Source organism: Podarcis tiliguerta (assembly GCF_965153285.1).
Source record: "Podarcis tiliguerta genome assembly, chromosome: 8".
NCBI classification, from domain to species: Eukaryota; Metazoa; Chordata; class Lepidosauria; order Squamata; family Lacertidae; genus Podarcis; species Podarcis tiliguerta.
In genome coordinates, this window is record NC_139541.1 from 38,978,674 (window position 1) to 39,000,767 (window position 22,094).

Sequence of the window (22,094 nt, forward strand, 5' to 3'; positions counted from 1 at the left end):
CCTCAGGCAGCAAAATGTCTTGGGCTGGTCCTGAAGTTGACAGACAGCATCTATGCTTTTAATAACAAGGCTTCTGGGAAGCTCAGAAAGAAAGTGTGAAAGAAGCAAGTTGGATCAAAATGCATTATCCTGACAGCACTGCAGCTGTACAGCTCTCTGACAAGCAGGTAAAATGAACTAAAACCAACAGAACTGTATTTTTAATGGCTGCAGACAAAGACAGCTCTCCTGTGGGGTGAAAAGTGAGGGAGCTGTCTCAGGTGGTAGATTCTGAATTCCATTAAGTAGAAAGCGGGGGCATATCTGACCTGTGGAACAACGCCTCCCCTCCAGTTGGTTCTTCTTTGCAAGCCCCCTCAACCTTAATTAGAGCCGTGCAAGAGGTCTTGACCTCCTTCCAGCCAAGTGGCCCCAGACTTCCATGCTGCAAGCTGGTTTCAAGACCCTGAGGAGGGAGGGAGGGAATCTGCAGTTTTAGGGGATGCGGGAGGGAGGCTCTTTGCAGAGAAGGCCCCTGAAAGCAACATGCTTGGAGTTATAATGGTGCTCTGAATGCTCCCCCCACCCTCCTGCTTTCAGCCCCGAGGGTGTTTTTGATGAAGAGTATAATCACGAAGACTGTCTCCTTGGTAGCAATCATCTTAATGTCAGAGCTGGGAGCCCTCTTGGTGGCGAAGGGGAAGGGTTGTAGCTCAGCAGCAGATGATGCAGTATGCAAGCGCCAGGTCCCCAGTTCAGTCCTTGCATCTCCAGGATCAGACCATAGGTGATGGGAAAGACTCTGCCTGACACCCTGGAGAGTCACTGTCAGTCAGAGCAGATGATATGTAGACTAGGCGGAGAAATATTCTGGGCTGGGAAAAGGCAGCTTTCCATGTTCCTAAGGAACTTGGCATGTTTGTGTAGCCAGAAGCTATTCAAGATAGGTTTCACTTATCCCTAAGATTAAATCCATGCTCCATTAAAGGGGTTAAGATATCCTGCTGCCTGCCTTTTGCCCTCACCTGAGGCCACTGAAAGGCAGGGTGTGAACTGAGAGTCTGTGGCAGCTGTTTGGTAAGCATATTTCCATGCCTGCCTCCTCCCTATGAATTGGCAGGTGAGCCTGGGATTCTAGCAGCCACCAGGAGTAGCTGCAGAGAGGCACATGAGGTTGCATTGGCAATGGAGCAAAAGAGCCTTGGCGGATCAGGTTTGGCGGGTTTTCTCACGAGGATCCGGAGTGTACCATCTGCTTTCCCTGAAACAAATCCTGTTTACAAAATGGAGCGTTAAGGAGAGAGGAAACGGGCGTTGTTGGCTCCACCTTCACCAAAGTGGCTTTTACAGCAAGGTGCTCTTGGAACTGACAGGGCTGCAATTACCCATCCTTCTAAATAGAGGAGCACTTTCGCTCATTCCATTACTGTCCTGGCAGAACCACGTGACTGCGCTGCCCACTAAGTGTTCTCTGCTGGGGAGGAAAGGAAAAAGAGATGCTGGTCCTATCCCTGGAGTGAATAAGATCTTCCTACTTTTCAGCCCTAATGAATTCTTTTTGCAGTTGATTTTTGTGGCTTGAGTGTTGCTGGTTCACATTGCACTAACTGCAGGGGCAGGCAGCGTGGGAGTGAATCATGAGCTGGAGAAGTATAGCTGGCTTATAGGTTTTAATGTGCACATAATTTGCGTAAACTCTGCATATAGAGATGCTGTCATTGGGAGTGGGGGGTGAAATAATTCCATCTTTGATCTCGCTGTGGTTCTTATTGGAATCACCAATTCTGGCACAAACTCAAAATTATTCATAACCTCTTTTGACCCAACTTATTAGCCAAAAAGGCTCCCAGAGCTGTTTACAAAGATTAGTAGTAAGACAACCAATCTGAAATGCATTACTTGCAAGGAAAAACTGATGAGGAGGGAGGAAGAAAAAAGGAAGGCCAGGCACCAGTTTTTCAAGTTTCAGTACTTGTAATGACCCACTGGGAAGGAAACAGGGTAGCCTGACAATATGACTTTCTCTCGCTCACCTTGAGGGTGATTTTCTTTCTCTCCTTTCCTTCTCTCATTCTCTGAAGCGTTTTGGTTGCACTAGTCAGAAAGAATGCTGTTCCCCTTTCCCAGAGAGTTGGGTGTTGGTTGTGAGCTTCCCAGAGGGGCACTGTGAGAGCAGGGTACTGGGCCAGATGGGGCTTTGGTCTGATCCAGCAGGGCCATTCTTAAGTTCTTAACCTAAATTGGATCTGCAGATTCCTCTTGACTTAAAGGCTATAGTTATATTCAATAGGTGTGATTTAAGTGAAGAGAAACTTAACATTTCAGTAGGCAGCTATGTATTAATTTATATTGATAATCGTTTATGCAATACTATTTCTTTTTTTGTCAAGACCATGCATAGTCCACACTAGAAGCAGAAATTGTCTACCAAGCGAACCCAAATCCAAAGACAGATCATAATGTTTTGCTGCCTGAAGTGCGACCTCTGCTATGACCAATACTCTAAAATGTCTTGTTGCATCTTTTCATATACAAGTTCCTGCCTTCATCTATCCCACCACCGCCCAGTGCTGCCTAGTAGGGCTGCACTGAGCAACAACTTTGAATGCTACATTGAGCAACACCTTGAATCTTAGAGCTGAATATTTTATTTATTATTTATTACATTCAGATTCCCATCTTTCTTACAGATTGGGCAGTGAAATTATGGCCAGGCCAACTGCACGCAGTGAGCCTCAGGGCTGGCCGGAAAATAGAAATAGCATAGTGGCATCATATTATCATAACATCAGTAACATCTCAAGAAGAACTGCCTTGTAAAGAAGTTCAGTTTTTAAAGGCCTGCCTGAACACTATAGGGTCTTCGCAGGTCCTTGCACAACATGCTGCTCACCACACCACACATTGGTTTTCTGAATACATCATGCCAGTCCAACAGTCTGCATATATAAAATTATTTCTGCAATTCCCCTCCCCCTACAAAAGGAACAACCTGCCATGCTTGGTGCAGAAGCCCCATCGTACCCACTCTTTTATGTCCTGTTGGGCCCCCAGGCATGGCCCCAATGTTGTCAAGTTTATCTTACCAACCACAAGAGCTGGAAGCTTCCTTTCAAAAAGAAAAAGCTGTGGCTGTCGGTATGCTGAATTCTGCACCCAGCAGCAAATCCCAGGCGTCCCAGTCCTGCAGAGCTCCAGTTTACACAGAGCTCCAGTTTACTTTTGTGCTTTGGGCTGAGGGGTTTTCCTTTCAAAATCCAAGCTACTTGGATCCAGATTTGGGAGCTCTCTCTCTGCAGGGCATCCCCTGCCTTGTCATCTAATTGGAAAACCGCCCTTTCTGAGTTGAGCTGCATTCCATTGTTTTCATCTGCAGCCATTTCTCATCTGGCTCCCTTGCTTTCCAAACACCCGGCAAGCTATTGTCTTGATTGAATTTTATGGGGAGATTATGACACGATTATGGCGAAATGATGTTTTAATATGCAGGGCATAATAGAAAGGCGCACATTCTCTCTCTCTCTCTTTAAATAAATATAATAATAAACCAAATGAAAGTTCATTTGGGAAGCTCTCTAATGTTTATATCCTCTCATATCTCCGGTCACATTGGAAGCCTTGTGGAAAGGAGGTCTCCCCTTCTTTGTGGGTAATTAAATTATCCTCATTTGCAGAGATGTTACTAGTGTGGCGGGTGTGTATTTTTGATTTGCCTTAATTATCCCCCTTGGCAGCCTGCCTGTTGGGAGTCCCTGTATTAGTGCTTCTCAGAGGGAGAGCAAGTGTTTTCTTGCCCAGGCATAATTTCACTCAAAAGATGGGTACCAGCAAGGGCCCTGCAAGCAGAGGAACAAAAATGGGCTTGTCGGTGATTCTGGGATTCTGGGGAGAATATGGGGAGGACCTGCCTGTCTGTGGGGATGCTGTAAACCTGAGCTCACTGTATTGCACCATTGAACATAAGATGCTGGGTCAGGCCATAGGTCCCTCATAGTCCAGGATAGTTCATGCTCTCTCTCTTTGTAGTCTCAGGGTTCCAAGCTGTTCTCCCAGTGTCTAGGTCTTCCAGCACAGAGGAAGAGCAGTGTGGAAATGTGGTGTTGTTTTTCAAATGAGAGCCTGTCTTGGAATAAAATATATAATGGGGAGAAAATAGGTGAGGTGATGTCTATATTATGCCAACTTGCATTGCTATGCATCTTAAATTTTTAGGGGTGGGAAATGCTTTCTCCAGCAAAGACTCCTATGTTACCAGATCCTTCTTTGTTTTGTCTTGAGTCAGGGGGTGAGGCACACAACTCATTGCAGATGGAAAGAGCTGCACCACCTGGCTTTACAGGCATTTGGATGCAGAAAGAGAGAGAGAGAGAGAGAGAGAGAGAGAGAGAGAGAGTATGTACACAGATACTTAAACAAAGGAAGAGAGAAATACAAAAAAGCTATATATATATTTACAGCTTGGCTTCTCATCATTCAGATTCAGTAACCTCAGACAGTTCTGTGAAGCTGGAAAGGGGAGTGTAAAGGCTCAAAGATTAAGATCATCACAACCCAGGAAGGGAGGCAATATATTAACACCAGCTCCTTCCTTCCAGCCCCAAACTGAGTTTTCGCGGCAGGCCACGGCGGGGTTAACAATGGAGTGAGTTGTGTACAGATTTTGCTTGGAGTGGGAGGGCAATGAGAACAGATTGCAGAAGCACAATTACGCTAAATGAACTAAACACATGCCACACCTGTGCCTGGGACCTTGTGCCTCCAATCCATCCCTGATTGGCTCTCTGGGGACTTCCTGGAGGTAAAGTGTCAATTAGTGTAATGACCCTGGACTCTGTCCACTCTGCTCCTTCATCCTGAGCGTGGAATAATTCTGCGTACACAGGGGGAATCTCTCCGAGCAAACTCCTCACAACACCACCTGCTCACCCTGGCGCGCTCTTCCCTCTCATTCTTCCACTGCAATTCCCATCCTCCCTTTGGCAGGCTTGAAGAGACGGAATACAAATTTAGGGCGGCCCAGGGGCAAAGCAGCCTGTCAGTTTGCTTAGACAATAGGCGTTCCAAACACCTGTACAGGCATAGCACCAGCAGCAGTATGAAAATTGCTGTGGATTCTGGTCATTCATTCCCTCATGATTCTTTTTCCTCCCTTGGATAATGCAGAGGTGGGCATGACCAAGCAGCTTTTCTTTGCAGAGCAGGGGATATTGTACATCCCATATGCAATCTATATGTGCACCAGCTTGTTAACCAGTTCAAATAGCTGATGAGGATAAGTGCAGGAGAAGACAAGATCTCTACAATCTGTGCTGCTGGCTCTCTGCTTTTGTGTGGGAAGATTTCCTGTGTGCACCCCAGTGAAATAAACAGCCTCCATCACCCAGTGCTGGCTGATGCCCATGTTCCCTGATTTTATTAAACTTGACAGCAATGTCTGGTGGGCAGCTGCAAGAAGACAGACAGGTGAGGTTAGTGCACCATTGCCTTGCTTCATTGTGGCTCGTCTTGGCCTTGCATAGCACAGCACAGGAGTGAAAAATTGGGGAAGACCAAAGCAGCTGCGAGCTGTTCTCCAGGAGCCTGTAAATGTGCACAGTTCCAGGATGCCATAGTTTGGCGCATGAACCAGGCCGTTGCCTCTTTCTGTGTGTGTTAATACTAGATGATAACAATACAATACTATAGTTCTTGCTCTACTTATTTCTCCCCATTGCCAGTTTTTGGGAATGACTTGCTCTGTTCTTTCTTTGTGTGCATATAAATTTTATGTTCCCATTACTACCGGTAATTTATTGAAACGCCTTTGCATTTGTTTTCAGTGCCACAACAGTCTGTTTGATGCAACAGATCAACAGGGCTACCCCTCTTAAAAAGTGGGATAGTGGGTTCAGATCAAAGCAGACCCCTGTTTTCCAGAGACTTCAGCAACCTGTTCTCACAGTGGCTAAGCAGATTCCTACAGGAAGCCTACAGGCAGGGACCTGAGCACAACAGATGACCTTAACAGATTGGAGAACTGGGCCAAAACTAACAGAGTGAATTTCAGTAGGGACAATTGCAAGTTTCTGCACTTAGGCAAAAAGAACCAGCTCCACAAATATAAAATGGGGAACACCTGGATTGCCAATAGTACATGTGAAAAGGATCTAGAGGTCTTAGTAGATCAGAAGTTAAACATGAGCCAACAGTGTGATGTAGCAGCAAAAGAAGTGAATGCATTCTAGGCTACATCAACAGAAGTATAGTGTCCCAATCAAGAAACTGGCTAGTAGACACTGATAGCTGTTGCCTTAAAGGCTTATCTGTATCTGGTTGGCTACTGGGAAGCAAGATCCTGGGCTAGAGAGACTGCCATTGGGTCTCCTCCAGCAGTTGGTTCTTACATTCTGTGGCAGAAGAGGTCACAAATTCTCTCTTCGCTGAGATGAAGTCTGTCATTGTTCTCAAGAATGCAATTCCTCCTTGCAACCTTCCTTCCACTTTGTTCTGAGCCATGCTTAGATCCAGCTCCACCATTGGACTTAGCGTGTGTGTGTGTGTGTGTTTGTGTGTTTGTCTGGAAGGCTGCCAAGAAGATATGGTATTTATAGCACTTACTGGAAACCGTTGGCGTGTTCCTCGGTTTCGAATGTGATTGATTTTGGAGAAGGAAATGCTCTGGAGCCCCCGGGGCCAGTGGGCAGCTCGGACCAGGAGTAAAGGGGGTCCAGGGTCAGGCCTGAGTGGCATTGTTTCCATTTTATCTCCAAAAGCAATTTGCAGTTCCTAAGTGACTCTTAATATGATGGACAAAATGAGATCACTGGGTATTAATCCTCCATTTAAGAAGTACTTGAAGTAATACCACAGTGAAAGGGAACGTTAAGCCACTTAAACAAATACCTGCTGAAGTTTATAATCCTGATAAGAGTAAGGGGTGGGTTGTTGGGGTGGGGGAGAGTGGGAAGGGGCCTGGTTTCCTGCTCCTCCTTAACATTCACAAGAGAGTCAGTGAAAGCCCTCTTGTGTGAAAACAATGCAAGGTGTCCAACCTTGTCTTCGTCTTCTCCATCATCTCTCACCCATCTTTGGATATATGCCTCTTCAAGTTCTCCCATCATCTTCTGTTGCTTGCTTCTTGCATCCACATAAGCCCTGCTATTAATTTTAGATTGTCTACCCATTACATAGGTGGCGTTGCCCTTGGCCTTTTGAAATTGTAGCTTTGATTAACCTTCATCAGCCCAAATTGCCTCTTGCCACATGTCCTGCATATATCCATGTTCACAACCTTTTCCACTGCATCCGTTACTTTTAATCTTTGCAGTATCCAATTATTAGTTTTTCCAACTTTTTACGATATTTCAAACATTGCACGTTCCATGATCTTAAAGGTAAAGGTACCCCTGCCCGTATGGGCCAGTCTTGACAGACTCTAGGGTTGTGCGCCCATCTCACTCAAGAGGCCGGGGGCCAGCGCTGTCCGAAGACACTTCCGGGTCACGTGGCCAGCGTGGCATCGCTGCTCTGGCGAGCCAGAGCCGCACACGGAAACGCCGTTTACCTTCCCGCTAGTAAGCGGTCCCTATTTATCTACTTGCACCCAGGGGTGCTTTCGAACTGCTAGGTTGGCAGGCGCTGGGACCGAACAGCGGGAGCGCACCCCGCCGCGGGGATTCAAACCGCCAACCTTTCGATCGGCAAGCCCTAGGCACTGAGGCTTTAACCCACAGCGCCACCCGCGTCCCATTCCATGATCTTAGGAAGTTCTAATTCAAGTGACTTTTTGTGCAGACCAAAGTCAACCAAGGTAAAGGTCTCCAGCGTGTGTTCCCGTGTGGGGCACGCACATTGCCACATGCTCAGACTTGCTCTCTCCACCTCTCAAAGCTGCTGAAGCCACAATAAGACATCTTGCAACCCAGATCCATGCTGGATCTGGATTGGTCATAGCTATGAACATTTAAACTACATCAGCTTTAGATGGTTGCAGTGTCCAAAACAGAAATAAAGATTTGGATCACTTGGCTCTGAGTTGTTGAAGGTGTTTTCTGTGTTACTACGTAACTTCCTATTCTGAAGTTGGGAACAAAATGGGATTAAAGACCCTAACAAGTAAGTAAGTAAAATATACTCTCGTGATAATATATTCTCTTGAACATGTCAGTGCTTTGCTCACTGTGGCAGTAGGGTGGCAATGGAGGAATTCACATCTATTTAAATGGGTACCATTCTGTGAAGCATAACTTGAGTCAGTCCACTTTTGTGTTCCTATGGCATGGAGTCTATATCTATTACCTTGGGAGCAGGCAGAGGGTGAGGCGGATGCTGTGATGCTGTGTATCCATGGCATCTTGGGCCTGCTGAAGGCCAATCTTCGTATTCTATGCTATTCCTAACAGTGTTTTAAGCATCCAGGTCCAGGAACCATCTGAAGGCATGGTAGCAAGTGTGGTGGGCCCTTAGGGTTGAAGCCGAAGGACTGTTTTTTAAGCTGTCTAGGTCTGGTAATCCCTAATTCAACCATGAGCAAATGCCAGGCTTGGGAGAGCTATGTTGTTGTTTTTAAATTAAAATCCCAGGATCCACCAACCAGAACCAGGCTCAGAAAGGTAGTTCAAGGGGCAGAACCAGTTTTCTGCTGCACACCCCATTAGTCACTTGTTGGGATGATCTCTGTGTACAAGCTGTCTGTCTACCATCTGCCCACTCCTGCCCTAATGTGCGAACTCCATGCACCCACAGGCGTGCAACACGTGAAATTTTAATCTAGACTGTGCTGTACCATCTCCAGAGTGAGCAGAAGTTGTCATTGATGGCTCTCCGCATCTGCCACTCCACATATGGGTTGAGTAACTCATCACAAGCCACAGATCCGTGATAGAGCACCTGCTTTGCCTGCAGAAGTCCCTGGTAGATTTGATAGCAGGTGGTGAATAGTTGCTGCCAGTCAGAGTTGACGATGCTGGGCTGAATAGTCAAAGAAGTCTAATGTGGTATAACACAGCAATCTCCCACCCACCACACCAGGTATGCCAGCATTCCTTGTGTTTACATCTCTGTCCTGCCTGATCTCCTTCTTCTGCCTTTCCAGTTTTTCAAGTGCTGAATACCAAAGTGTTATAGAAAGAATCTCCCCCATCGTTGAGCAGCACAAGGAGACATTGCTACCTGGGCAGCCTCAGCTGAACGTCTGTGACAAGGCGGTCATGGTAAGGGATTAAAATGTAAATAAGCATAAAAGCCCTTGGTCCTTCATGTAGTCTGTGGAACTTATCTCCCCTTAGGTTGGGCAACTCAGAACATCATCTTTCCCTTTTTGCAGGAAGTGCTTCAATTCACTAGGAGTTTATGTAAAAAAAAAAGGCCATGCATTTCTGTTGTCACTATATCTTCCTTTGTGAATTCAAAGAGGCAGCAGCACTGAAAGACCAGTTCCATACATATGGAAATGAGCCTGAAAAGTCTCTGTCCATCGGCACTGAGGCATCTTTCCTCTTCTCAGCTTTTGCAGTGCCTAGTATGTGCTTAAGGACGCGGGTGGCGCTGTGGGTAAAATCTCAGCGCCTAGGGCTTGCCGATCGCATGGTCAGCGGTTCGAATCCCCGCAGTGGGGTGAGCTCCCATCTTTTGGTCCCAGCTCCTGTCCACCTAGCAGTTTGAAAGCACTCGTAAGTGCAAGTAGATAAATAGGTACCGCTTTATAGCGGGAAGGTAAACGGCGTTTCCGTGTGCTGCGCTGGTGCCGGCTCGCCAGAGCAGCTTCGTCACGCTGGCCACGTGACCCGGAAGTGTCTCCGGACAGCGCTGGCCCCCGGCCTCTTAAGTGAGATGGGCGCACAACCCTAGAGTCGGACACGACTGGCCCGTACGGGCAGGGGTACCTTTGCCTTTAGTATGTGCTTTGGATGCAGTAGGTCTTAGGTTCGACTCCTGGTATCTCCAGGTATGGCTGGGAAATATCACTTTCTGAAACTCAGGAGATCTGTTGCCAGTTAGTGTACAAGGGACCACAGCACCTTGAAAGAGGTAGAAATTTGACCCTTGCAGTCATAAAATCTAGGAGAGTCCAACTCTCTGTGAGAAACTTCAGCTTCTCTGGCAAATGAGGCGTCCATCTGTTTGCCTTGCACTGCTTCCACTGTCCTTCCCTTTACATTTTGGAAGTGATAGCCAGATTATGAAAACCCTGTTAATTGTTCTTTAAGTTGGCTGGAGCCCTCCTTCCACGAGCTGAATGCCTGCAAAAATGCCCTTTGCTGTGATTGCCAGGCCATCATTGCCACCTGGTGTTAGCAGTGCAGAATGCAAAGCCTCACTCACCAGCAGCCTCTCAAAAACTATTTCCCCCTGTAGGGCTCTCACATGAAACAAAGCAGATAAAAATAACGCAAACAGCACAGAGCGGGCAGGAATGACCTTTAATAAACTGACAGCTGGATTCTCCCATGGATGGGTGGGCTTTGCAGAGAGACGCCGAAGGAGGGAGATGGTGATGCGCTTGGCTGCCCTTTGAAGGTGATTGATGTTGGGCCAAGCGTGTGCTAGGTGCAGTACAGAATATGGATGTGAGGCAATCTCCGCCTCAGAGGCCTTGCAGCCTTTGTTGGATGAAAAGGACCAAAACGGAGGGTCATAGATTGACTAATGAGCAGCAAAGGTTCAAATGAGGGAAGGGACAAATTGGAAGAAGGTAGGGTGGCTTATGAGGGATGTGCAGCAGAGAGCATTTTATGGGGACTGAGAGTGGCTCATGCAGAAGTCTAGGCCCTCTTGACTTGTCCACACTAGCCGATGGGGAGTGAGGGCTTGATTCTGTACTGCTGGTTTTCACTTGCCTTCTCCAGAGCTGCTTTCAGCTCTGTTCCAAATAGAGTTGATTTCGTAATTTATTACCTGCCCTTCACCATAAGGTCCCAGGGCAAGTTACAGTGATCTGAAAATACAGTATTAATAACGTTTTAAAACAAATGACAGCCACAGGAATAGGGTGGGGCCCAAAATATTATTTATCTCAAGTGTCAGAGGCCAGAGTAAAGGCTAGGCATAAACATGCCTTTGAGGGATAAGAGGCTTTTCCAGCACAAGGGCGAAGATGACGGAGCCAAAGGGACCCAGAGATAAGGGTGGGAGCGAGGAAGCTCACTGGATTAAGGGCTGAGGTGAAGAACTTGAGGGGAGGCACTTTGGCACTTTCTCCCCCGGTGCCCCAGTTGTGTGACCCACTGCCATCAGGAACACCCTTGGGGGATTCTGTGCTGCTCATCCTGCATGGCATCTAAAGACAGGCTGTTTGGTGACTAAAGGCCCCCTTGAGACTTCTCAGGTGGGTGGGTTGCACTCATTGCCTGGTTGTAACCAATCGCTTCTGGGCTCTGGAAGGGATTTCTCTTTGTGGAGGGTGTCCTCTCCCTCCTTCCTGACATTGGCTGTCTTCTACAAAACTCAAGCAAGGGCAGGATAATTCCGGTGAACCACAGAGGTGTCGAGGCTGAGCTCTCCTGTTTCGGTGTCGCCATGTAAATGCCTTCTAATCCATCAGTTGGCGGGCTAATCCATCAAACTGCTCATTAAAACACAAATGTTCTTATCTGTCTCACCCTTGGCCTTCCGAGACTGCTGTCTTCTCCTGAGCGCTTTGGGTAATCTCCGCAAATATGTCTGTGCAAAATAATTATAGAGCCTTTCAAAGTCTAGGGCTGTTTCTCTCTTCCTGTCAGCAATACAAAGGTTTGCTCACTTATCACGATGCCAGAAGAGGGATTTGAGACAGCCCCAGAATAATGCAGGGATAGTGCGGGGGGGGGGGGGGGGAGCTAATACATGACCCTGTTGCGAAGAGGACAAGGCAGCCCAGTCTGTTGGAATGGGGTTTTAGCATGTGGGTCTTTGCACTAGTTTTACCATCCTGTTCACAGGGTGTAGCCATTCTGTTATTTCTAACAGAAATAAGTTGTTGTTGTTGTTGTTAATAAAGTGCCTGAGCCTGGGGTGAGGAACCTGCATCCCTCCAGACCTTGCTGGATTCCACCTCCCATCAGCCCCAACCAGGAAAGCCAGTGTTCAGGGGGGATGGGGGTTGGAAGCAGAGCATCAGAGGCTTTCAGGTTAGCTACTGAAGGTCAAAGGTATCCTAAGTAATGCACAAAGTGTTTGGTGGTTTGTTTGTTTTTTTAAAAAAACCCAACAGCCCCTGCCTTCAGGCTACCAAGGTGAGAGACACCATATGAAAATGGGGGTGGGTTGGGATATAACAGGAGAGCAAGCAAATTCAGATACTAATTTTTCCTAGTGATTTGTGGCTGACCCAGTTTCTCTTCCTGTCTTGCAACAGAATTGGGCTCCTCCAGGCTGTGAGAAGATAGGGAAGTGTTTGAAGCCTCCCAGCCCCAACCCTCAAAAATGCTTTTGGCCCCACTGAGCATCTCATGCCTGACCTGCTGGAGACAGAGCTGCTGCGGATCATTTCTTCAGAAAAGGGGCATTGTGGGAAGAAGTCCAGAGTGTTTCCCTCCTCTCTTTCTCAGGGTTACAGCAGTAAATCTATATGAATTCAGTCTCTCAGTACAGACAGGGCCAAGGTACTGTGATCTTAAGACTATTTCAGATATTAGGGCTGGAGAGCCTGCCTTAGTCCTTTGCTACACATAAGTTCCTTTGAGACTGAGCCCTCAGTTATCAGTTGTGATCATCTCTCACAGCATTCTGCTCCCCTCCCACTGCCTAGAATTGGAAGTTTGTCCTGGAGCTCAGGAACCCTTCTGGACCTGATGAGGCAGAGCATCTCTGTGCCATCTAAAAATTGTTAAGCGTCAATGCCAGTATTCAGCGGCTCCAGCAAATGTACAGTGTTGCTTAAACATGCTTGGAGCAAAGACTGCTGCTCACTGCATGCAGTGCCAGCAACATTACAGTCTATTGACTATAATGTCTCCCATACCCTCTGCAGGCCAGCTTTGGCAGGTGGGCAGGACTACCCACCTGTCAATCGCCAGGCATCATAATGGTGTCAAAGTTTAAAGGAGGTTGTTGCATCCTTCTTTGAGGATGCTATTCCAGCACTAATCAGCTCATTGGCACTGAATGATCACCATTCAGCTGATCATTAGTTACAGGAAGCCCCTTTGAAGTCTTTGCAGAGAAGACAATGCACCTAAAATTGAAGTATTTTTCCCTCTGCAAAGAAAATGGTCTCTACTCAAAGTGCTTTCTCCAGCTCTTTCAATACAAACTGCTTCATCCATCTTTCTTTCTTTCTTTCTTTCTTTCTTTCTTTCTTTCTTTCTTAGCTTTTTGGATTCAAAACAAAGGAGGAAGTGCTTTAAATCCAAGTTCCTTCCTATAGCCCCCTTGGCTGCACTAGATAACTTCCTAGTGCAGCCAATCCCAGCTGATTGTTGGGGCTTTGGCAGTGCAGGGCTCTCTTCGAGCACTAACAGTTTGCTGATCATTGGTGTTTGCACAGAGTCCTGCATTCCACTTCAAAAAGGGCTCCGCAGGTGCCCTTTTGGGCCCAGCTATTACTTTACCTGCATCTCACACCTGATGCAATATATGCTAGCAGGTGTAGGGCAGGTGAGTGTGTCTCAGCCAAAACGGTCTGGCCAGAGGCTCCCCACACCTGAGCTATATTATCAATAGTTAATGCCTCTGATAGCTAAGTGGAGCTTCTATGTTTAGAGGCAGTCTACCTCTACATGCCAGTTGCTGTGGGATGGAAGAACAACAGGGTAGTTGTCATAACGCCCAGCTTGTGGGCTTCTTGGAGGCACCTGGTCAGCCACTGCTGGAAACAGATGGCTGGCAAGGTAAACCTTTCTTCTGTTATTTTGCTATGCAAAGAAGTGTTCTCCATTGCAAACATTTCTTTTAAGACTTGGTTTCAAATGGTGCCAAAATATACATTTTCAAGAAGTGCCAAAGGTTAATATGAATAAATGTCTGCTGCTGTGATGTTGTTTTTAGTATGATTAGAAGAGTTCTGTATGTTTGTTGTTAACTTTCAAGAAATACTTCTGTCAGCTTTATAACTTTCTTATTGTGCGATTGTAAGAAATTAAGGCCAATATAATATGTGATCTACAAGTGCTGTGTCTCTCTTCCCTGAGCTCCTTGTTGAATGAGATTGTGGAAGATAATAAGATTTGAAATGCAAATCCCGGCGTGCAGTATTTTAAAATGTGAGAAGTTGGGGAAGGAAAGGAGAAGAAGTGCCTTGGGGGCCTGTCATGCTAGCATTCTGTTTGATAAGCCAAGCCTCTTGGTTTAAGCTGTGATGGATTTCTTCACATGCCTACACCAGCAAAGTCTTGCTCCACTTCACTAAGTGGATCCCAGGGGAGACATTGAAAGACTGGCCTCTGCCATGGATTCATTAAGTAGCCTTGAGTAAGTCACCTTCTCTGTCAAACTTTATGACAGTAGCCTATCTCACAGGGTTGTTGTGAAGACAGATCCAATAAAGATGGCAAAGTTGTAATAAAGATGCTATTTATAGCCTTCTCCTGTGGAAAGGAAGGTGTTGGGGTTCTCACAGAAAAGCTGAATTGGTGGTGAAATTGCAGAACAAACTCAACTGCAAAACAGTACCGCCCCCCCTACAATTCCAATCACTTCCTGTCTTTGGGGATATAGCTGTTAAAAAAGCTCTGTGTTCCAATGGAAACTTGCATGCTTGGGTCAGTGTTTGTTTCTTCTGTTGCTAAGGCCTGGCCAGCTTGGGCCAGCTGTTGGGGGAAAGGATTTTTTCTGGTGGTGGAGGAGATAATTTGTCTTTGAGAAAATCCTAGTATTAGCAGGGACAGCTGTGAAAATAGCCTACACAGTGACCTTCTGCTTCATCACCCACCCACCCCGTTCTCTGTCTTGCCCAACAAAGGCCTTTCTGGGAAATGCAAATCCTTCTGGATGGATGTGACCTTTGTATAGGCTTTCAGCTCAACTATATCCCTTTAAAGAAAAAATAAATATTCTCAGCAATGGAGACTGGAAATGGCAGTGCCCCTACAAGCACCTTGTATGGTGTTCCTTCACCCAAGATGCATTCTTTTCTGTCTTATCTAGCCTGGCAAAGAGTTCTGCGTAACTTGAAAGCTTGCAGACTGTACCATGAACGTTGGCTATTTAGCTGATCTGTGGATTCTGTTCTAATGGACCAAACCTGGCTGCCTCTTTCGTGTCGAAGAGTAAAAATGCCTTGTACAAAGCATATTAATTGAGAAGTATGTTCAGGGTTTCAGCCACATTCTTACAGGAACAGAAACTGGAAATCCAACATTGCCAAGGTGAGTTCTGGAAACTAGCCCTTCGGCTCCACCAGGGGGCTTCATGGGACATCCGGCTTTGAACACATCCACCAGGGTTAAACAATCTGCACTGCTTACCAAGCCAAGTTCAAGGTTTTGTTGTTGCCGTTTAAAGCCCTAAACTACATACTGGGACCTCTGCTAGTGGGTTGGGGCCAACAGTTTGGATCACGGCATGATCTAAAGTGGGTCACAGCAGCAGCATGGCCAACATACAGATATATGGTTAAATAAATGAGAAACATGTTCCCATATGCATGTTTGGATTAGAACTGGGTCTTTGGTTCGAAAAGGTTGAAGATATGTTGTAGCTGTTACTGCAATTTTTTTAATGCTATTTTTGTGATGTACAAATGACATGAGAAGACTTGGTCTATTTATTTGTATCACTTATAATTCCTATGTTCCTTGTTTATAAAACCTGATAAAAAGTTATTAAAAAAGCAAAAAGTACACAAAGGATGGCCACCTACAGATTGCCAAAGGACAGGAAATGCACAACACAAAATGAGGACACCTTTGCATAATACAGTGGTACCTTGGGTTACAGGCGTTTCAGGTTACAGAACTTCAGGTTACAGAATCCACTAACCCAGAAATAGTACCTCGGGTTAAGAACTTGGCTTCAGGATGAGAACAGAAATCACGCTCCGGCGGCGCAGCGGGAGGCCCCATTAGCTAAAGTGGTACCTTAGGTTAAGAACAGTTTCACGTTAAGAATGGACCTCCAGAACAAATTAAGTTCTTAACCCAAGGTATTTGCATAAACCAATTATATTTGCATATTTTAAGGGGGAAATCACAATGATTTAAATATTGGGGGGGGGGGGGAGTTGTGTGCTTGCTTGATCTGCCAATTACTGGTAGGCTGGTTTATCTTTAAACCAGACTTGGACTGGACAGCCAGTGTGGTGTAGTGGTCAGAATGCTGGACTAGGACATGGGAGACTTGGGTCTGAATCCCTACTCAGCCAGGAAGCACACTGGGTGACCTTGGGCCAGTCACTCTCAGTTTAACCTACCTCACAGGATTCTGAATTATAAAAATGGGGAAGGAGGAGAAGACGATGTATGCCACCTTGAGCTTCTTGGAGGAAAATTAAATAACACAGAAAATAAAGAGAGGAATTTCCTCTGGAAAATTGCGCACAAACCCACTCCATGTCCTCGTAGCTGCAATAACCCCATATTTTTTGACCCCAGCTCTCCTCCTCTGCGTGTGCCTTCTGTCAAGATTCTCGATTGTAAGGGAGGTGGGGCAGCGACCTGACCTTTGCAAAGTAAAGCTCGCGTTGATGACGGCTGCAAGCCAGAGAGCGGAAGCCCAGCTGATTCACCGGCTAAATATGCAATGAGAGTCCTGCCTCGCCCTTGAGCACCCGCTGGCAAAGTGGAGGAAAATAACTCCCCGTTTTCGAAACCAAAAATATTTAACGGCCTTGGTTCTGTGCACAAAGCTGGACTTTTAAGCTTATGGTAAGTAAGGAGCCACTAATTATTTGTGGTTAATATAAACCCACATAGATAGGGACCTGGAGGTTCTAACTTTCTTTGCTGACTCCTCCCCAGCCCCAACCGCGCAAGAGTGGTGGTTCCTTACAACTAGTGTCCCCCCCCCCTCCCGCCGAATGGATTCTCCCAGGAGGCCACTCTCCCACGCATGCGCGTTGCTTCGTACCGGGCAGATTGACTGCTCTAGCCATGGGCGCTGAGTTGCGGCAGCTGCGGCTGCAACAGAAGCGGCGGTTGGTTCAGGAGCGGATCCGGGAGTTCCCCGATTTTCCCACGCCGGGGGTGCTTTTCCGGTAAGCGGGACGGGTAGCGGCCACTTGGGGCTATATGTGATGCCGAGGTCTTGTTCCCCTGAGCATGTGCAGAGGGCAGTCCTTCCCCCTCCCTTGGGGAAGCGCTCCTGTTGCCAGTGAGCCACTACAAGGTCCCGGCGACTGCGGAAAGGAAAATGCACTCTGCCCATGCTCCGAAGTACACTTTTTTCCTGACCGTAAACTTCTTCCCTCTGGTTGTCGAATTCCCCTCATTTAAGAGGCTCCAGGGCTCAGATTAAGCCGGTCTCGAAGTAGGGGTGGGGGTGGTCGTCTTCTAAAAATATCCCTTTATTTATGCTTACGCCCTCCATGCGCCTGGTGCTCTCCAAAGTACCAGCAGGACAGGTCTCTGGAGGAGCTTGCAGTCCAGAAAGCATAATTTGCATGATTTGCCCCAGGACTGCAGAGATGAAAGGAGGACCATGCTGGTTTTTGCCCTCGATCAGGGGACAAAGGAGAACCAGGACCCTGTGCTTCTGCCCTCTCAGCAAGTATGGGCATCCACAGGGGTTCATGACCCGAAGCTCCCTGACTCCACAGTCAGTTTCTAGCATGCGTGGAACCTGAGATATGAGACGAAATGTGTAGCCATGATTCTTCTCATTTTTGGGCCTGTTTCCCCCTTTCAGTGTTTTACTTTGCCCCAGCGAAAAGTTCCTGCTGAGGCCCCTGCCCCCAAGAGTGCCATAGCAAGCGGAATATGCCACCTGTGGGCCAGGGGATGTGACTGAAGTGATACCTAGCTTTCAGGTGTGATTAAGCCTAGAGGAAGTGGGAGAATAAGGAAAATACACAAGAGGTTGGATACCTGTTGCTTTAACTTCATTTATAAAGCAGCTCCAATGCTGGATCCCAAATGTTTTTCTTCTGAAGGATAATTCCCACTCACAAATAATTTCTTTTGACAAGTGCTTCTTTCTCTCCATAGAGATATCACCCCCCTCGTAAAGGACCCGGTTGCCTTTGCAGCTGCAATTGACCTCCTGGAAGCTCACGTCAAGGCCTCACATCCCCAGGTTGAGTACATTGCAGGTGAGTCAGGGACCAGTTTGTCTTTAAAGCTCTGGAGGGCAGCAGGTTGGGGGAGGCTGTCCTTAAGAGAAAGTCAGTGGATCTTGAGGCCATGAATGCCCCATCTATAAACATGCTGCATCCTGACAACAAATCTTCCTCCCTTGACTCCTCTGAGTTCTCTGTGCATGCTCAGATGCACTCTTGGTCAAATGTATATGCCAAAGCTGAGCCACTGAAACCAGACAGTACTTCCTTTAAATCACAAAGAGCTTGGCATTTGCTCCACTTAAGCCTCCACTGAATGGCCTCACAAACAGCAGAAGAAGTGCTAAACCTGTGCCTGGTTTCTCCCTGGTCTGCTAACTTTCTACTTGCGGGGGATTGCACTGCATAGAGAAGCATTCTGTCATGTGAACGCGCGCTGCCCCCCCCCCTGCAGTGTGAAGACCAGAGACAGGTTTACAATCTCATCTTCCTGTCAGCAGGTAGAAGGAAGGCCTCACATACCACACTCACTGTGCCACAACGATGGGAGTACCGCTTTTAACTTTGAGGACTGAGAAAGTAAGCTGCTGCTTCTCTGCTTCTGACAGGTCTTGAATCCCGAGGATTCCTTTTTGGACCAGCTTTGGCACAGAGATTGGGAGTTGGATTTGTGCTAATACGGAAGAAGGGGAAGCTACCAGGTCCCACAGTGTCTGTTGCCTACTCTCTGGAATATGGCCAGGTATTGGTGGGGTTTTTTTTCTAGGGGGTGGAGGTGGGGATTTCAAATGCAGCTCTGGTGGAGGGGCTTCTAATGATCACCCATTTATGCTGCCTCAGCAGGAGAATGCAAAGCCATTTTTAAAAAAAGTGTATTATAATTTTTAATTTACCACATTTGTACACCAAAAAATCTTAGAGCAGCTTAGCAAAGTCAGCTCTAAGACAGTCTCTTCCCTCACGCTCACAATCTAAAAATACGTGACACATGAGGAAAAAGGAGGAGGGAAAAGCTGAAACACAAATTCTTTTTTCCCTTTATTTGCATTTTCAAAAACAGGAACAGAGCACACTTCGCCCCCCTCCGCCTGCCCCACTTACGACTTTGTGCCAAATACAGCATGTATACATATGCCATATAACTTCCCTTCCACCCTTTTCCTGGTTCCTTTGTTTTTCTACTCCATGTAATCACATCTTTTTAATCATCCAGTTTGTTATGTATTAAAAAACTATTTCAACGCTGCTGGATTTACTTGAGGCCTGCTAAGCTATGTATTTGTTTATACTGGTTCTTATCTATTCCTCCTTGTATTCCTTCTCTTCGTTTTCTCTTACCCTGTTTGTCAGACCATCCAGTCCAGCATATTCAAACATTTTACACTGCCATTCTTCCTTAGTGGGTACTATAGTTGTTCTCCACCTTTGTGCCAACAAGGTTCTAGCTGTGGCGGTGGCATATAGTAATAAACTCTTGGTTGTTTTTTTACCTCCGTTGTTACCATTCCCAAGAGGAAAATCTCAGGTGTTTTGGGGAAAGTTTTCTTTTTAATATATATATTTTAATTCTTTATATATAGTTGCCCAATATTCCTTAATTACTTTACAGGACCGCCACATGTGGAAAAAGGATCGCTCAATTTTATTACACTTCCAACATATACATTTTTCTTTTTTTAGACATTTTCGCCAACCTGGTGTGTGTTGAACACCATCTGTGGGTCATTTTCATATTTTATCGCATAGCATGCCATGAAATTCATATTCACTTTCCACAGCTTTTTGCATAATTCATAATCAATATTGTGACCCACATCTTGCCAAACACAAGTTCTTACGGTTCTTGGAAGTTACAACTGAGGCAAGTGGTGTTTCTGGCTGCCGTTTGCTTGATAAAGAGTAGCCCCACCCCTGAAGTCCTCTTTCCACCCCGATCAAATCACTTATTATCATCCATGCCACTGTTCTTCCCACAGACAGCTGACTTGCTGGCGGTTGAGTCCTCCCTGCTCCCTCACCAATGCCAGGCAGTTCTGTCCCCCACCCCCACCCCCACCCCCATCCCAGGATTCTGGCCACTACATTGCCCATTCAGCAAGCCTAAAATCCACCCTTCTTTTGCACCCCACAGGCAGAGCTCGAAGTTCAAAATGACGCAGTGAGCCCCGGTCAGAATGTGCTCTTGATCGACGACCTGGTTGCCACAGGAGGTGAGAACCGGGCAGATACTGAGGCTGTTGGGTAGAGAGGTTTGGCAGTCGGGGTCTTCTCCAGTTCTGCAGACACCCGAATGGAAGATGATGCCCCCGCTGGCTTAGCCCAAAGACAGACATGCCATGTCCCTCTTTATTCCTGCTCTCTTGCCTGCCCAGGACCTTGTGGGTTCATTGTGGGTGCTGGTCAGCACTGGGTGACATGCCAGGCTTTGCTTGCTCAAGCCATGTTTTTCCTCCTTAATCTCAAGTGTGCAACATGATAGTTCTGCACCCGAGAGTGGAACAAGTCTGCAATCTCCATGCTAGACTCGACATGTAAGCAGATCTCACAGCTAAAACATTATCCAGCCTCATTTTTCTGCCTTTTTGTTTTAGTTTCCTTCTCAAAAGGTGCCTGGCCACCACCTCTCAACTTGTGTCACATTTTTCCTGATGAGGAATTCTGGAGAACTCGGAAGCTTGCTTCCATTTTTTTACTTGGTCCTAATTACCCAATTGCAAAGACATGGTGCAATGTTGGCCCACTTGGGTTTAAAATGGGATTTAACATATTGGTGGAGCATAAGGTTGTGCCCTACCCCACACTGTTAAAAGCAGCATACTCTGAGTGCCAGTTGTTGGGAATCACAAGTTAGGGGAGAGATATTCCGATAGCTGTCTGGTTGGCCATGGAGGGAACAGGATGTGGGCTCCAGCTGTGGGTTCTTCTCATGTTACAATCGACGGTAGCTGAATAGTGCAGCTTTTCTTCTGCATGAGTTAACATCCCCGTCTCTCATCTAGGGACCATGCAAGCTGCCTGTGAGCTGATGAAGAAGCTGGGGGCTAATATCCTGGAGTGTGTGGTACTTATAGAGTTAAAGTCCCTTAAAGGGCAAGAAGCCATCAAGCCAAACTCCCTCTACTCGCTGCTGCAGTATGACTGATACCCAGGAGTGACCGCCTGCCTCAAGCCTTGTTTCAGTCGAGATGGCCTTGCTGCCTTCCTCTGCCAAACAATTCTTGGCTTTGCATTGTTGCCTGCAAGCTTTCTTTCCTTTTTTTTCTTAAAGTGACCCTTGCTCCCATCAAGTTGCCATTGTCACCCTGGACTTTGTAAGAGAAGGGCTAATTATTTAAGTGCCATGGGAGAGGCTTTTATAATTATTAAAAGCACCAAATGAAGCTCGGATTTTTCTTTAAGGCTATCTCCTTGTAGGCAGTCTTGGGGATGACTTGCTCACCAGAACCCAGGCCTAGAGGCTTCCCAGAGTCAGCCTTTTCAAAACAGAAGTCACTTACACCTTTTAGAAAGCAAGAGATTGTTATTCCTCTATGCTAATTTGGGGGGGGGGGCAGGGAGAGCCAGCCTGGTGTCCTTGAAACATTTTGGACTACAGTTCCCATCAGCCTCAGTAAGAAGACATGATAGAAGTTGTAGTCCTTGCAAAAGCTGGAATGCACCCCCAGGGCAGGGGTGCCTAGGGTTGGCATCGGTCTTGGTTGCTAAATTCCACCTAAACCATACCAGCATATTATGGCCATCCTCTTAGAACACTTTGGACGAACTGCACCCTGAGCATTTCCCCCAATAGCTATGGCTTGCGGTTCTGCACAGGTCTTTCTTTTGGCACTGGAATGGAAAAGTACTTCTGTGCTGTCCCAGATTCGAAACGGCTTGTAAAAAAAGTGTCCCTTTCACGTAATGTACAGGTGAGGAAGAGAACCAGGTAGTAAAAGCACCAGTGACTTAAAACCATCCATGTAAGAGTAGAACCATTGAAATTAATGGACATGACTTAGTGGATACA

General features: G+C 46.6%; 2 protein-coding genes across 5 annotated transcripts in view; both read left to right on the forward strand.

Annotated features, from left to right (window-relative positions):
• GALNS (galactosamine (N-acetyl)-6-sulfatase) overlaps positions 1-14,441 on the forward strand; it is a 51,507-nt gene extending 37,066 nt beyond the window's left edge. For all 4 annotated transcript variants that reach the window (XM_083456496.1, XM_083456498.1, XM_083456499.1 and 1 more), the window contains 2 exons: positions 9,053-9,170; positions 12,293-14,441. In XM_083456496.1, coding sequence (XP_083312622.1) covers positions 9,053-9,170; positions 12,293-12,379 — 205 coding nt within the window. In that variant the 3' untranslated portion in view covers positions 12,380-14,441. The remainder of the gene's footprint in view (positions 1-9,052; positions 9,171-12,292) is intronic.
• Positions 14,442-16,630: 2,189 nt separating this feature from the next.
• On the forward strand, positions 16,631-21,942 carry APRT (adenine phosphoribosyltransferase). The gene is made up of 5 exons (XM_083456531.1): positions 16,631-17,068; positions 18,018-18,121; positions 18,697-18,830; positions 20,220-20,298; positions 21,088-21,942. The coding sequence occupies exons 1-5, from the start codon at positions 16,965-16,967 to the stop codon at positions 21,228-21,230; spliced, it is 564 nt and encodes a 187-aa protein (XP_083312657.1). The 5' UTR covers positions 16,631-16,964; the 3' UTR covers positions 21,231-21,942.
• Positions 21,943-22,094: the final 152 nt, after the last annotated feature.